This window comes from Sus scrofa, chromosome 15 (assembly GCF_054392235.1).
Source record: "Sus scrofa isolate SSC_HxYL_T2T_F1_AM1 chromosome 15, Sscrofa_HxYL_maternal_Yorkshire_Landrace_v2.0, whole genome shotgun sequence".
Taxonomy (NCBI): Eukaryota; Metazoa; Chordata; class Mammalia; order Artiodactyla; family Suidae; genus Sus; species Sus scrofa.
In genome coordinates, this window is record NC_139397.1 from 45,303,283 (window position 1) to 45,318,962 (window position 15,680).

A 15,680-nucleotide genomic window follows, 5' to 3' on the forward strand; every position below is an offset into this window, starting at 1 on the left:
ATTTAATATGTAATATATTCATATGCCCTAATTTTTAGAAACATTAAAAGGTATACGGGAATTCCCTTGTGGCTTAGGGGGTTAAGGATCCAGCATTGTCACTGCTGTGGCTCAGATGGCAGCTGTGGTGCAGGCTCCATCCTTGGCCTGGGAACTTTCCCATGAAGTGAGTATACTGCCTGGGAAAAAAAGGTATACAGTCAAGAGTCCCTTCAAGCCCTGCAATACTCCATATACCCAACTTCTGTCACTATATGCACCACTCCCTATCCCAACAAGTTACTGCCTTCTGATTCCTTCTAGAGTTTCTTCAAACAAGTAAAAAAGAAGGGGAAAAAAGTGTATGTTGGTAAAGAGCAAAGAAATTAACAATGGGCTGAAAATAACAGGCTAAATATAAATTTTGACAGAATACTCTGCTGTACAGTAGAAACTGACAGAACACTGTAAATCAACTATAATGGAAAAAATGAAAATCATAAAAAAAATAAATTTTACAAAGAAAAAAATTCTTTGACAGAATAAGGGATATTGAGAAGGAAACAATATTAGGCCAATACTATTTTAAGAACAACCTAAAACCTTTCTCAGACAGTTATAAGTTTCTTCCACTTTAAGGACATTTAGGGCTGGTCTCATAAACAGACCTTTAATCTCTAATTTGTACCTGAATATTCTAAGCACATTAAACATACAATCATCCTGGTGACACAAAGGATCAGTTTTCTTTCAAGGAGGCATTTTAATCTCTTTTCTATCTGCGTTTGATAGCTTCTACACTCTGCACTCCTTTAAAACAATCCAAAACTCAGATAAAGCATCAAGCACATTTTAAAGTGAAATTTAGGAGCTGGGGGAGTCATTCTGGGGAAGGTCTGAGCTCATGTTTGCATATTCTCAAGTCTGTTTTCTTTCATCTCCTCCACATTCCAAGCCCAGGGACTGGAAAATTCAGAGCTCAGAGACAGGCACTGATGGTATTTTCCTTGAATCAGGGTCTTCGGGATAAATTACAACAGAAGATAAAGGTGACAGCATGCAGATAGAGACTCTTGGATGCATAGTGTGAAACTAATATGGTTCTTTTACCTTCTGTACCTTAAAAAGGAAACAAACTTCCTTCTAATTTCCTACTTTTCAAATCTAGTTGATAAACTTAGAATTCAAAGGATATGGAAAGCTACATTTCTTTCCATCCTATTGAGCTAGGCATAAAAGAACAATTACTTACTTGTGTGTCTTAAAATATATATAATATATAATCACAGACATAACGGTCATAACTAAACCAAACAAAGAATCACATAGGAAGCTTCCAAAACACTAACATACACACACCCTTATCCCAGGCCCTATAGTCAGTCTATAAACAACTCCTCAAATGAATGATTCCTGACTTCTGTCGGGCTCTACTAAAGAAATGCACCACTACCTCTGCTCAAAGACCTTACAGCAGAGAAATGCTAACCATCTTTCCAAACAATTGCCTCTGCAAGAAATATTCCTTCTGTGAGGAGTAGAGGCTTATGCTCTGAATTAGAGGATTATTTTAAAGCAAATTTTAACATTTTAAACAATTAACAAATGTTTAAAATCTATGCTACGAAAACAATATCAATACACTGTACTGCTGTACTCTAAAAACATTTCCAATTTACTCTAGATTTCATTATAAATTCTACCTAGTTGATTCTTTTTTGGTATTAAAAGTCTGTGTTTAAGAGACTCCAGATGAAGACTTAGATAAAGCCATTAAAATATATTTTCCGAGGGGGAAAAATGTAATTGTAATATATACATGTAAGGATAACCTGACCCCCTTGCTGTACAGTGGGAAAATTAAAAAAAAAAATATATATATATATATATTTTCCACTGTACCTTTCTGTATATTATTAGTATGCTCTCTTAGGATTCCTAAAAGTCAAATTTATAATGGAAATACAGATGAGTTAGGTAGGCTCTATATTCACTCACTGGAGGTAGAACACATAATCTATGTTGGAAATACATTTAAAAAAACAAACAAACTGGAGTTCTCATTGTGGCTCAGTGGATTAAGGACCTGACATATTATCCATTAGGATGCAGGTTCAATCTCTGGCCTCATTCAGTGAGTTAAGGATATGGCGTGGTCACACACAGCATAGGGTGCAGATGTGGCTTCCATCTGGTGTTGCTGTGTCTGTGGTGTAGGCCTACAGCTGCAGCTCCAATTCAACCCCTGATCCAGGAACTTCATATGCCTCAGGTTGGCCGTACAAAAGACCAGTTCCTCCCTGTTCAGTACATATATGTCCGTGTGTGTGTGTGTGTGTGTCACAATACAGAATACGTACATATGTATATTTAACTTATAGGTTATCTCTATATATTATTCACTCTCCACTACCTTACTGAATCCTATTATTTGTGTTAAGTTTTCAGTTACAATCCCATCAGTTGCTAGCAGTGATCATTTTACCTCTTCCTTTCCAACATTTCTAACTTCTATAACTGCATTTGCTGGTACTTCGACTATGAAATTAAATAGCAGAGGTAATAATGGGCATCTTTGTCACCTGCCTGTCTTTAGTAGGAATGCTTCTATTGTTTCTCTGTTAATCTAAAGTTTTTTGTTTGTTGTTGCTTAATCATCAAAAATCTGTATAGAAAGAGGACAGAGCCCCTGAGCAGGCACCAGGTCGGCTTTCCCCAGGTGCCACCTGCAGGGCCACCTGTCTGTCCAATGCCTAATTCTCCCCTGGAGATGGGCTCACCTTCCAAAACTGGCTAGCTCTACACTGAGAGAAAGAGAGCAATTCTGTGTAGGCCAAAATCCACTAGGTTTTTTTTGTGTTTTGTTTTGTTTTTTTTCTCTTTACGGCCTGTGGCATATGAAAGTTCCCCAGGCTAAGGGTCAAATCAGAGCTACAGCTGCCAGCCTATAGCCACAGCAACGCCAGATCTGAGCCGCATCTGCAACCCATGCTGCATTTGAATGTAGTTTCATTGAAGTACATGATAAAGCAGTAAGAGCATAAATGGTTAATCTGTTTAGAAGTGGCATACATCACATAAACTCACATTCTATTGCCAAAAGCAAGTCACATGGTCAAAACCTAGTATCAACCAAGCAAGAAAGTATAGTCCTTTTATAGCAAAAGCAGAAAACAATCCCATATACAACATAAGATGAATTATACAGACTGATATCCTTACATCTCTGAGAATAAATGCCAACAGATCATAATGTATTACTTATACTTTTTTTTTGGTCTTTTTGCCATTTCTTGGGCCGATCCCACGGCATATGGAGGTTCCCAGGCTAGGGGTCGAATCAGAGCTGTAGCCGCTGGCCTACACCAGAGCCACAGCAACTCCGGATCCGAGCCGCATCTGCGACCTACACCACAACTCACAGAAACGCCAGATCCTTAACCCACTGAGCAAGGGCAGGAATCAAACTTGCAACCTCATGGTTCCTAGTCGGATTCGTTAACCACTGTGCCACGACGGGAACTCCTATTTATACTCTTAATAAGCTATCAAACATAGGTATTACATATATGTAACAAACAATATAAGCTATCAAATTGATTTAAGAAAAAGGCAAAAAACAGTTACTATTGCTGTGTTCTTTTTCCTTCTTTTGCAAGTATTAGGAGAAATGTTACCTATTATTTCCCTTTTCTGAACATAAGCGTCTACAATCTAGGTAACTCATTCTTCTTTAAAAATTTGATTGGACCAGTTAAAATTCTAAGCTCTAAATATGAAGTCTGAAAAACTTTATCAATCAGAGGTCACAAAATATAGATATATCAGAGGATTAAATCTTGGCCCTGAAACATGTTTTGTTTGGCCCACACTATATTTTTCACATTCTTTTAAAAAAATTTATCATGAAATATTCACAGAAAGCTGTAATCATAAGAGCAAGAGGTCCTGCTATCTCCCCCCATATTCCCCCAGTGCTTGCATCATACATAACTATAGTACAATATTAAAATCAGGAAATTGGCATTGGTACCACGTGCATAGATAGTTCTATGTCATTTTGTCACACATCTAGATTCCCGTAACTGATGCCACAATCAAGACAAAGAAGTATTCCATTATCACCAAGAGCTCTCTCATATTACACCTTTACAAGTACAATGACCTCCGACCTTCAATATCCCTACACCTGGGCAACCATTAATTTGATCTCTACCGCTATAATTTTATCAAGAATGTTATATAATCAGCAGATTAAGAAACCAACTAGTATCCATGAGGATGCAGGTTCAACCCCCGGCCTCGCTGAGTTAAGGATCCAGCGTTGCTATGAGCTGTGGTGCAGGTCCAAAGATGCAGCTTAAATCTGGTATTGCTGTGGCTGTGGCACAGGCCGCCCACTGCAGCTCTGATTTGACCCCTAGCCTGAGAACTTCCATATGCCACAGGTATGGCCGTTAAATAAATAAATAAATAAATAAATAAAAATAAAGAAAAAAAGAATGTTATATAAATGTAAGTATAGAGTATATGGCCTCTTCAGAATGAGTGTTTCTGTTTTTATTTGCAAAATGCCCCTGAAATCCATCCAAGCTGTGTGTATCAATAGATTTTTGTCTTACATTGCTGAATAGTATTCCAAGGTATCAATGTGCTATGGTTTATTTAATCATTACTCTACTGTAAGACCCTTCAGTTTTATCAAGTTTTTTGCCATTACTAATAAAGTTGCCATAAGCAATCAAGCACAGTTTTTTGTGAAAAAATTAAGTCTCATTTCTCTGGGGTAAACAACTATACATACAATTGTTGAGTCATATGGTAAGTATATATTCAGTGTTTTAAGAAATTGCCAGACTATTTTCCACAGTGACTATACCATTTTTACATTCCCAAAACCAATATATGAGAGAGTCCGTTCCTCCACATCCCATCAGCATTTGGAGCTGTGTATTTTTTAATTTTAGCTATTCTCACAGATGTATAGTGACGACATCCCATCAAGGTCTTATTTTGCATTTCCCCAATGTCCTGTGATGTTTAACATCTTAATGTTTCTGTATATCCTCATTGATGAAATGTCTCTCCACATCTTTGGTTCACTTTCTAACTGGATTGTTTGTTTTTTAAATACTGAGTTCAGGAATTCTTTATATACACTAAATATGAGTTCTCTGTGAGATATGCGATTTGCAAATATTTTCTCCCAGTCTATAGCTGGCTTTTCATCCTCTGAACAGTGTCTTTCCCAGAGTGAAAGGTTTTTAATTTTGATAAAATTCATTTTATCAATATTTAAAAAATGGATCATGTTTTTCTTTTTCTTTTTTTTTTCTTTTTTTCTTTTCTTTCTTTCTTTATTTATTTTGTCTTTTTGCTGTTTCTTTGGGCCGCTCCCGCGGCATATGGAGGTTCCCAGGCTAGGGGTCGAATCAGAGCTGTAGCCGTCGGCCTACACCAGAGCCACAGCAACGCGGGATCCGAGCCGCGTCTGCGACCTACACCACAGCTCACGGCAACGCCGGATCGTTAACCCACTGAGCAAGGGCAGGGACCGAACCCGCAACCTCATGGTTCCTAGTCGGATTCACTAACCACTGCGCCACGACGGGAACTCCCGGATCATGTTTTTGATGTCAGGTCTAATAGCTCTTCTTCAAGTCCAAGGTCCCAAAGATTCTCTCCTATGTATTTCTGAGTTTATAGTCTTACATTCTAAATTTATGTACACTATCTGTTTTTGAGTTAATTTTTATACAGGTATACGGTTTAGGTCAGGATTCATTTTTTTGCCTGATAATCCAACTGCTCCAGCGCCATTTATTAAGACTACCCTTCTTTCACTCAATTAGTCTGGCATCTTAGTCAAAAATCAGTTGGCCATACTTGTGAAAGGCTATTTCTGGGTTCCCTATTTTGTTCCACCGATATATGTATCTGTGATTCATACTATACCAATACCACACAGTCCTGTTTAAGTAGTTGCAAAATAAGTCTTGAAGCTCACTACAGCAATTCCCCCTACTCTTTTTCTTTTTCAAAACTGTTTTTAGCTATTTTAGATCCTTTTTTTTCCATTTAAGTTTTAACAAAATTTTGTCTATATCTACAAAAGATCTTCTGTAATTTTGATACAAACTGCATTAAACTCTTACATCAACTAAGGAAGAACTGATTACTTTCTTGAATCTTTTAATCCACACACAGTATGTCTCTCCATTTATTTAGCTCTTTTTGATTTCTTTCATCAGACACTACTTTATAAAATTTAACCACCGTTTTTAAAAAATGCAAGACTTATGGAGTTCCCTAGTGGCTCAGCAGGTTAAGGATCTGGCATTGTCACTGCTATGGCACGGGTTCAATTCCTACCCAGGAACTTCTGCATGCCATGGGTGCAGCCTAAAAAATACAAGATATATTCTGAGAGTCTGGATTTTCAGCTTCTCTTGAAATACCTAAAGATCCAGCAATGCTATATGACAATAAACAGCTAGAGCTAGGTAGTACCTACCCCTCACCTCCTTTTTGGGGGGAGGGGAAGTGACATGTCTCTATAGGGAAAGGAAAATAGGAAAAGAAGACATATCAAGCATGCAGCATGATTCAAAAAAAGGGCAAAACCACACCACTTCTTGGAAATAAGTAACACCACTCCCATGTCTTTATAATGCATGCCAACTTGCTTCCCTTGAGTTGCCCTGCCTGATTCCTACAGACATTTAATATTAAGACTGAAAACTGTTCCTTCAAAATAAATCATTCATGTTATCTAGCAAACTGTTATAGCTAATTCCCCAATTTTGTGAAGTCTTACTGTATATAACCTAAAACCACTTAGGGAGTTCCCGTCGTGGCGCAGTGGTTAACGAATCCGACTAGGAACCATGAGGTTGCGGGTTTGGTCCCTGCCCTTGCTCAGTGGGTTAAGGATCCAGCGTTGCCGTGAGCTGTGGTGTAGGTTGCAGACGCGGCTCGGATCCCGCGTCGCTGTGGCTCTGGCATAGGCTGGTGGGTGGCTACAGCTCGGATTAGACCCCTAGCCTGGGAACCTCCATATGCCGCGGGAGCGGCCCAAGAAATAGCAACAACAACAACTACAAAAGACAAAAAAAATAAAAAAATAAAAAAATAAATAAAACCACTTAGTATTAAAATAATTCCTTCTTGCCTGGCTTAAGATATTTCACTTTCACACTGGAAAGTTCTATTGTACAAGAAAATGACCCCAAATCATCTTTTTTTTTTTTAAACCACTGATACTGGCAGCTCTGCTGTCCTAAGGCAACTCTTTATACACATCCTGTTATTTTTATGATGGTTACCCTAAATCTACTTCATCAAGAAATACTGAATTACCATAAAAATTTTTTGTAGAGTCACACAATCAGATTTAATAACAAGGTTTTATCAACAGTATAAAATATAATTTAAAAAAAAAACACTATTATTATTATTTTTTTGGCCACACCAGCAGCATATGGAAGTTCCCAGGCCAGAGATCCAAAGACACAATTATCATAAGAAAAAACATTCAAATTGATACCATCATCTGTTTTTCCTTAAGCTACAGGTTATTTGTCAAAGGAGAGTTACTAAAGAAGAGTCTAAAGGCAGGTTTCAGGAATACCTGAATTACCTGCATATGTGCACAGAATGTTATATGTAATGTGCATTTTTCTAGGCAAAGCATTCACAGAATTCGTCATTACAACTCAAGGTTTAAGATCATCACAGCACTGAAGTTCCCATGGTTTAGTGGGTTAAGAACCCAACATAGTGTCCCTAAGGATGGAGGTTCAATCCTTGGCCTTGCTCAGTGGTTTAAGGATCTGGTATTGCCCACAAGCTGTGGCGTAGGTCACTGATGCAGCTTGGATCCAGTGTTGCTGTGGCTGTAGCAGAGTTAAGCAGCTGCAGCTCTAATTCCACCCCTAGCCTGGGAACTTCCATGTGCCACAGGTGTGGCCCTAAAAAGAAAAGAAGAAAAAAGAAAGGGAGAAAATAGCCACAAATCATGTATCTGAGAAGGGACCAGTATCCCCCAAAATAAAAACGCTTACAACTCAACAATGAAAAGGAAATAACCCAATTTTAAAGTGGGTCAAGAATCTGGACAGACTGTTCTCCAAAGATATACAAATGGTCAGTAAGCACCTGAACAGATGTACATATCTTTTCCATTAGGGAAGTCCAAATTAATACCTCAGAGAGATCACTTCACACCAACTGGTATGGTTAGAATTAAAAAGAAGGGGAAATGGTGTGTTGGTGAGGATATGCAGAAACTGGAACCCTTGGGCACCACTGACAGGAATGTGGATTGGTGCAATTACTATGGAAATCACTTTGGCAGTTCCTCAAAAAGTTAAACATAAAGTAACCTTTTGATCCAGTAATTCCACTCCTAGTCCATAACCAAAAGAACTGAGAATTATGTTCCTGCAAAAACTTGTGCACAAATGTTCACAGCAGCATTATTTATAATAGCCAAAAGTGAATAAACCCAGATGTCCTTTGGTAAATAAAAATGTGGCATATCCACACAGTAGAATATTATTAGCCATAAAGGATCAAGTATTGAGGATATGTTACAGTACAGATGAACCTTGAAAACATTATGCCATGTGCATTTTCAGACTCAAAAAGCCACATTTTGCATGATTCCATTTTTATGAAATTCTCAAAAACAGGCAAATCCATACAAATAGAAAGATTCACATTTGCCAGAGGCTGTGGGGAAGAGGAATAAGGGAGTGACTGGTAAACCGTGAGCCTCTGGCTATAAATGACACTTTTGGGACAACTGTCACAACTTGAATGGGGTCTGAGGATTAGATGGTGCTAAACATCACAAGAACAACTTTCTGGTTTTTATGCTGTATTGAGTTATGCAGGAGAACATGTTTGTTTGTAGGAAACATACACACATACACTCAAAAATTCAGGGGTAATGGGACATCATACCTGCAACTCTCAGATGATTCTAGAAAAATAGTTAATTTATATTGTTCTTACGATTTCTCTGTAAATATGAGATTGTTTCAACTAAAATGATCTAGTATAAGTAAACAACTCAAAAGAACTGAGCAGGGGGAGTTCTCATTGTGTCTCTGCTGGTTAAGAACCCAACATAGTGTCTGTAAGGATACAGGTTCGATCCCTGGCCTCAGTCAGTGGATTAAGGATTTGATGTTGCCGCATGCTACAATGTAGGTCCCAGATGCGGCTCAGATCCAGTGTTGCTGTGGCTGTGGTGTAGGATGGCACCTGCAGCTCTGATTCAACCCCTAGCCTGAGAACTTCCATATACCAATGCTGCTGTGGCTTGGGTTCAATCCCAGGACTTTCAGATGCCACAAATGCAGCCAAAAAAAAAAAAATCACCAAACCAAAACAGAGAAAACTAAGACTATATGTATACATAGCAACGGCTTCATTAATTTACAAATTTTGGTTATCTTCTCAATGGATGCATAATTCTAGTCACACATATTTTGGACTGATCTAAAATGACCAATAAACTAAACTTTAACACACTAATTTTCCAAATATGGAAATGCCATATATTCAAGGTCAAATTTTAACATGCAATTCCTTGGTCATTTTTCACCCTGCCTCACTCATTTTATGTTTTACAGTTATGTCAACATAGTAAGTATGACAAAGAGCTGTGGAAACCATGAGGTTTGAATAGATGATCCTGGCTAAAAAAATCCACATGATCTATCAGTTCATGATCATCACCAATAAACTGAACTGTTCCTAAAAGTATCAATTTTGTTTCATTCTGGGGTTACATCTGGCCACAAAAATAAATAACTGAAAGTCTGGAACTGGGTGGATTAGGATATTCCAAAGTGCTATCTAGAGTTATTTTTCTTTTTTTAAAAAAAAAGTTCATTTGTAACAGCTTTCATCTACCAATTATTGTTCTTCCAGCTCAATTCGCATAGAACATAGAGTATGTTAGTGACAGAAAAAGCAAAAACTAAATAAACTTAATATTTTTTTTTGCCTTTTGTCTTTTTAGGGCCGTACCTGCAGCATATGGAGGTTCCCGGGCTAGGGGTCCACCTGGAGCTGGAGCTGCCGGCCTATACCACAGCCACAGCAACACCAGATCCAAGCCGCGTCTGTGACTACACCACAGCTCATGGCAACACTAGATCCTTAACCCACTGAGTGAGGCCAGGGATCGAACCTGCAACCTCATGGTTCCTAGTCAGATTTGTTTCCGCTGCACCACGATGGAAACTCCATAAACTTAATCTTAATGCCTAGATTTCTGACTATTGAGAGGGATAAACCAAGACTAAAAAGAGTATGGATCACAAGTTCTTATGCTGGTTTTACTGAACACCTGCTATGGCCAGAAGAAAAGCAGTATATGTGTATCAAATGAGAGGGAAAAAATATCACCATGGGATCTAGTAACTCAGTAACTGCTGACATTAGCAAGGAATGAATAATGCAATTTAGGAATGGCTGTGTGTCTATTTCTTTCCACAATTACTTAAATACTTTAAGAAATGGAAAGAAAGAATTTGAAACCTAGTGTGAGCATACTTCTCTCTTTTCCCTCACAACTCCTCAAAAAAACAGGAAACTGTGCATTGTCTACTGTTCAAAACATTTATTCTTTTCATGTGATTGTTAACACTTTAACTCCATAATTCAAGAGATGAGAGTTTAATGACAGTCAACTCAACAGTCAACCAAGCCTATATCAAACTAAGTAGGGGACCAGAATTAAATTCAGTCAAAGGTCTTGTGTGTCTACTACATTCTAGGTTACAGAGTAAGATTCATTCCCTGCCTTTGGTGGATTCAGTCTAATAGAAAAGAAATAACAAAGACAAAAAAAAAAAAAAAAAAAAAAAAAACAAACCAGGAGTTCCCGTCGTGGCGCAGTGGTTAACGAATCCGACTAGGAACCATGAGGTTGCGGGTTCGGTCCCTGCCCTTGCTCAGTGGGTTAACGATCCGGCGTTGCCGTGAGCTGTGGTGTAGGTTGCAGACGCGGCTCGGATCCCGCGTTGCTGTGGCTCTGGCGTAGGCCAGTGGCTCCAGCACCAATTCGACCCCTAGCCTGGGAACCTCCATATGCCGCCGGAGCGGCCCAAGAAATAGCAACAACAACAAAAGACAAAAAGACAAAAGACAAAAAAAAAAAAAAAAAAAAAAAGAAAGAAGATTAAAAAGAAGAATAAAAGAAACACCTCTTATACAAATCCATCCAGAGATCAGAACTGGGAAACAGCTTTTCAAATTTTTTTATGTGTATGTATGCGCATAAATTCAGAATTTTTTTTTTTGGCTACCCCACGGCACATGGAAGTTCCCGGGCCAGGAATCAAACCCTAGCCACAGCAGTGACCCAAGCCGCTGCAATGACAACACCAGATCCTTAATGCACTGTGCCACAAGAAAACTCCCTGGGGAGTTTTTTAAAAACAGAAAAATTCAATTATACTATTTTGTAACTCTTTATTTTTACATCATTCATGTCAATTAGTACACTTAAAAACCACCATTTTTAATGAGCTGCAGGTATTCCATTGTAAGGATGAACTAAAATTTATCAAACCAATACCCGGTAGCTAAATGCTCATGCTTAATTTTTGTTTTAAATTGGAGGTGGGGGAATCAAGAAAACAACAGCAGCTAACACTATTAACTAAATGTTAATAAATGTATAGCTATACATTTAGCCAACATATTCTATAAAACCAGTCTAGGAGTTCACCTCCAAGACATGTGGATTTTGTAAAGTATCCTATAGAAATATTCCAGTTAATTTATTAATCACGCCTACCCTCCTCCCTCCCCACAAACCTGTTCCAAAAGGAACTTGGCAATTCCTATTATATATATTGTTCCTATAGGTCCTAAACACAGCGATTATTGTGTCACTAAACAGCCCCTCCGCCCCTGCCGGACTTCCAGAAAGTCTAGAAGGCTTATTGTCTAGATGTTCTTATCTCTGCTCCCTCCCTCTTCCTGATGCTGTGAATGCCCTATTCTAGACCTTAATATTACTTCTATCCCCAAAGTGTTTGCACTGCCTGACTTTGACCTCTGGCCACTCCAAATAATTCTACACAACATTCCTTTGTAAAACTCCCTAAAGCAAAACATAACCTCCCTGTCTGAAAAATCCTTAATCCCAACTATTAGAGAATAGTGCCAATTTAGTATTAACACTTTTGCTATTCAGTTTGGATGACATGGCCACAATCCTACCTTCTGATCTTAACTACTACTCTTTTAAATGCCCTCTAAATCCTAGTAAAGTACTCAATTCTTTAAAAAGCCTCCAACTTCCTACCCTATTACATATCTCTTATCTGAAATGTGTAAGTTAAGAACATCTATTTATAGACACAGAAATCACAGATTTGGAAGGGATCTTAGGGATATCCTAGTCCACTCACCTTAATTTGCAAATGAGAAACTTCTATCACTTACCCAAGAGCCCCCCAAACTCCCAGGCCAGCACCCTTTCCATTATACAGTGTTACCTCTAGACTGCCCAAGAACCAATCGGTTGAGATTTCCAAGCTCATCTGCAAAGATCATGCTCTAGCAACATGGGTTAGGGCCACAGCTCATATTTTTTTAAACCCGCACTTCAGGTTATTCCGAAGCAAGGGGTCAAAGCTTTCGACCATAATAAGAAAACCACGGGAAAAAAGAAAATATTAAGAATATGTAGCCTGTAGCACTTAGCACATCATCTGACATTTTCCACTTCTGCACCCATTTTGAAGCCTCCAAAAATCAGACACTCACTGCTACTTGTGCTGAATCCATAAATCTCAGTCCGAAATAGTCGCTTTCAATTAGATCCAAGTGGTACATAATCTGATCAAACAGCTCTTGTCCTTTGGCTTTTTTCTGAAATGACAAGAAAATAAACCATTAAGTAGCTTGTAAGATCAAAAGCCTGACTTGAAGATGGATTACAAAAGATCTCTTAAAAAAAAAAAAAATTGGAGTTCCAGTTGTGACACAGCTGAAACGAATCCCACGAATCCCATGAAGATGTGGGTTCGATTTCTGGCCTCGCTCAGTGAGTTGCTGTGAGGTATGGTGTAGGTCACAGACAAGGCTTGGATCCCAAGTGGCTGTGGCTATGGCACGGACCAGGAGCTGTAGCTACGATTCAACCCCTAGCCTGGGAACTTCCCATATGCTGCAGGTAGGTGTGACCTGAAAAAGCAAAAAAACAAAAAACAAAACAAAAAAAAAACCTAAAAAAAAAATTACTTGCAATGCCAAATTACCATGTAGCAGGTAATGGATAAGACAGCATAGTTTTCCAATAAAACACTTAAGGCCAAAATAGACTATGTGATCTATTATGTGCTTTCCTGGACAGTGTTACTTCCTCTCAAACAACAACTACTACTTGGACCTAACAATGTGTATAAGGATAAACCCTGTCTTGTCAATTTTTAGAGTTCCTACTTTAAAGGAGCTTTAAATGTAACTGAAAAGAGAAAACAAGAAAATTTAGAGCACTGAAGTACAAATCGTGTGGAATTAACTATTTGCCGAGCAATTTTAGAGAAGAGACAGTCACACAGAGACTAGAATCATCAGTAAATACTTGAAGATCAGTCAAACTGGAAAAGAATGTAAGGTAGGAAATCACAAGAGCAGGAATAGAAGGAGGGGGGGGAAATATGGGTCAGCAAGAAAAGTAGAGGGAGCTGGGGCAAGAGCAAAGAAACTTGTACAGAAAAAGCACTAATTTGTTCTTTATCTTAATTCATACTACTTTAATCCCACAGACTGTGTACTTTATTACACTTTTCATACTTAAGTTTTCTATTTGGTCCTTTTAGGTAAGTATTTGTTGTTTCATATGGCTAATATTTTCTTTTAGAAAACTTAAGACTTTCTTCCCGATCTATCTTTGCATGTAGTGCTATCTGTAACACAGTTTGATATCTTTTGTTATTTGACTTTGAGGTGCTTGTGCTCATTTGTCTCCTTACTTGGACAAATTCACTAGCAATAATTAAGTTTCTCTAGATTACATGTAGTAAGAGAAAGAGTTCAACCCAGATGTATATCAGTCCCATATGACTCTGAGAAGTTAGTGGGGATGTAGGTGAGACCTAGAGGAGCGACCTAGAACCAGAAAACCACAATCACTTTCCATCAACAAACAACACTTCAGATTAGTGATTCACTCCCATTCCAAAGAGAAAGGGAAAGTGAGACTGGGCAGGATATATATTCATTACAATTTATCACTCCCTAAGAGCTGATAGAAGAGGGGTAGGGAGTTAAGGTAAAGAAATTTTAGGGAGGGGAGTTTCTACTGTGGCTCAGGGGTAAAGAACCTGGCTAGTACCTAAGAGGACGAGGGTTAGATTCCTGGTGTTGCTTAGTGAGTTAAGGATCAGGCATTGCCGTGAGCTGAGTTGTAAGTTGCAGACATGGCTCAGATCCGGTGTTGCTGTGGTTGTGGTGTAGGATGGCGGCTGCGGCTCCGATTCAACCCCTCAACTGGAAACTTGCATATGCCTATGGTGCAGACCTAGAAAAGAAAGAAAGAAAAAAAATTTAGGGGGGAGGAATTTTAACACCCCCCTCACAGAGAGCAGAAAATAAATATCAACGTAACAATAAAGGTTGAAGATCAAGACCTGAATTCAGAAGATTTTTAACATATTTGTTCCATTAACACGATGGAAAGAGAAATACGGAGTAAGGATGAGACAGTTATTATTGGAAATGACAAAGCTTTTAATTTTTTTGTTTGTCTTTTTCTTTAAAGTTATATATTTTTTAAAATCTTAAAAAAAATTTTTGGAGTTCCCGTCGTGGTGCAGTGGTTAACGAATCCGACTAGGAACCATGAGGTTGCGGGTTCGGTCCCTGCCCCTGCTCAGTGGGTTAACGATCCGGCGTTGCCGTGAGCTGTGGTGTAGGTCACAGACGCGGCTCGGATCCCACGTTGCTGTGGCTCTGGTGTAGGCCGGTGGCTACAGCTCCGATTGGACCCCTAGCCTGGGAACCTCCATATGCCGCTGCAGTGGCCCAAGAAATAGCAAAAAGACAAAAAAAAAAAAAAATTTATTTTTTTTTACAGAATAAAATACATATAAAATACATATATTTAAACACAATTACATTCACACAGATTATTATATCATGGATCTTAAGAAACAGATTAAGTGACTCCCTCTGGAGAAGAGGAATGGAAAATATGCTGAGACAAATAGGAAATTTATTCTATACTTTATCCCATTTTGTATGGCTTTCATCTTTACTATTTAGTATTATCTACTGCATTTCAATTTTTCTTTAAAAATTAGCATTATATTAAAATTGTGTATATTATGCAACTAAAATTTATAAAGAAAGCCTTATATACCATTAAATATTTTATATAGCATAATAAAAAGAATAACTTCACTGGTAAGAATAACAAATGTAATACACCCTCTGAAAATAAGTAAAATATAAAATGCATAAATTGGTTAAAAAACAGTGTTACTATATAAATATATCCTTATAATTTGTTACATCTTATTGATTCTTCACTATAGGCATTACACCATTCTAGGTGATGTGATAAACAAGACATTATAGACCTTACATTGTACCACGGAGAGAAATGGTTATTGATAATACAGTTGTAGAACTGTATTATTTAATTGTACAGTTGCTTCATTTAATTA

General features: G+C 38.1%; 1 protein-coding gene across 17 annotated transcripts in view; it reads right to left on the reverse strand.

Moving 5' to 3' along the window:
- EPB41L5 (erythrocyte membrane protein band 4.1 like 5) overlaps nt 1-15,680 on the reverse strand; it is a 137,041-nt gene that overhangs the window by 104,307 nt on the left and 17,054 nt on the right. For 11 of the 17 annotated variants that reach the window (XR_014829652.1, XR_014829653.1, XM_084999617.1 and 8 more), the window contains exon 3: nt 12,775-12,879. Coding sequence is in view for 8 of the 17 variants with exons in the window: in XM_084999608.1 (XP_084855734.1) it covers nt 12,775-12,879 (105 nt within the window). In the remaining 9 variants the exon portion in view is untranslated. Of the gene's footprint in view, nt 1-12,774; nt 12,880-14,347; nt 14,534-15,680 lie in introns of all 17 variants that reach the window. The other 6 variants (XR_014829654.1, XM_084999615.1, XM_084999613.1 and 3 more) reach the window with 1 other exon arrangement.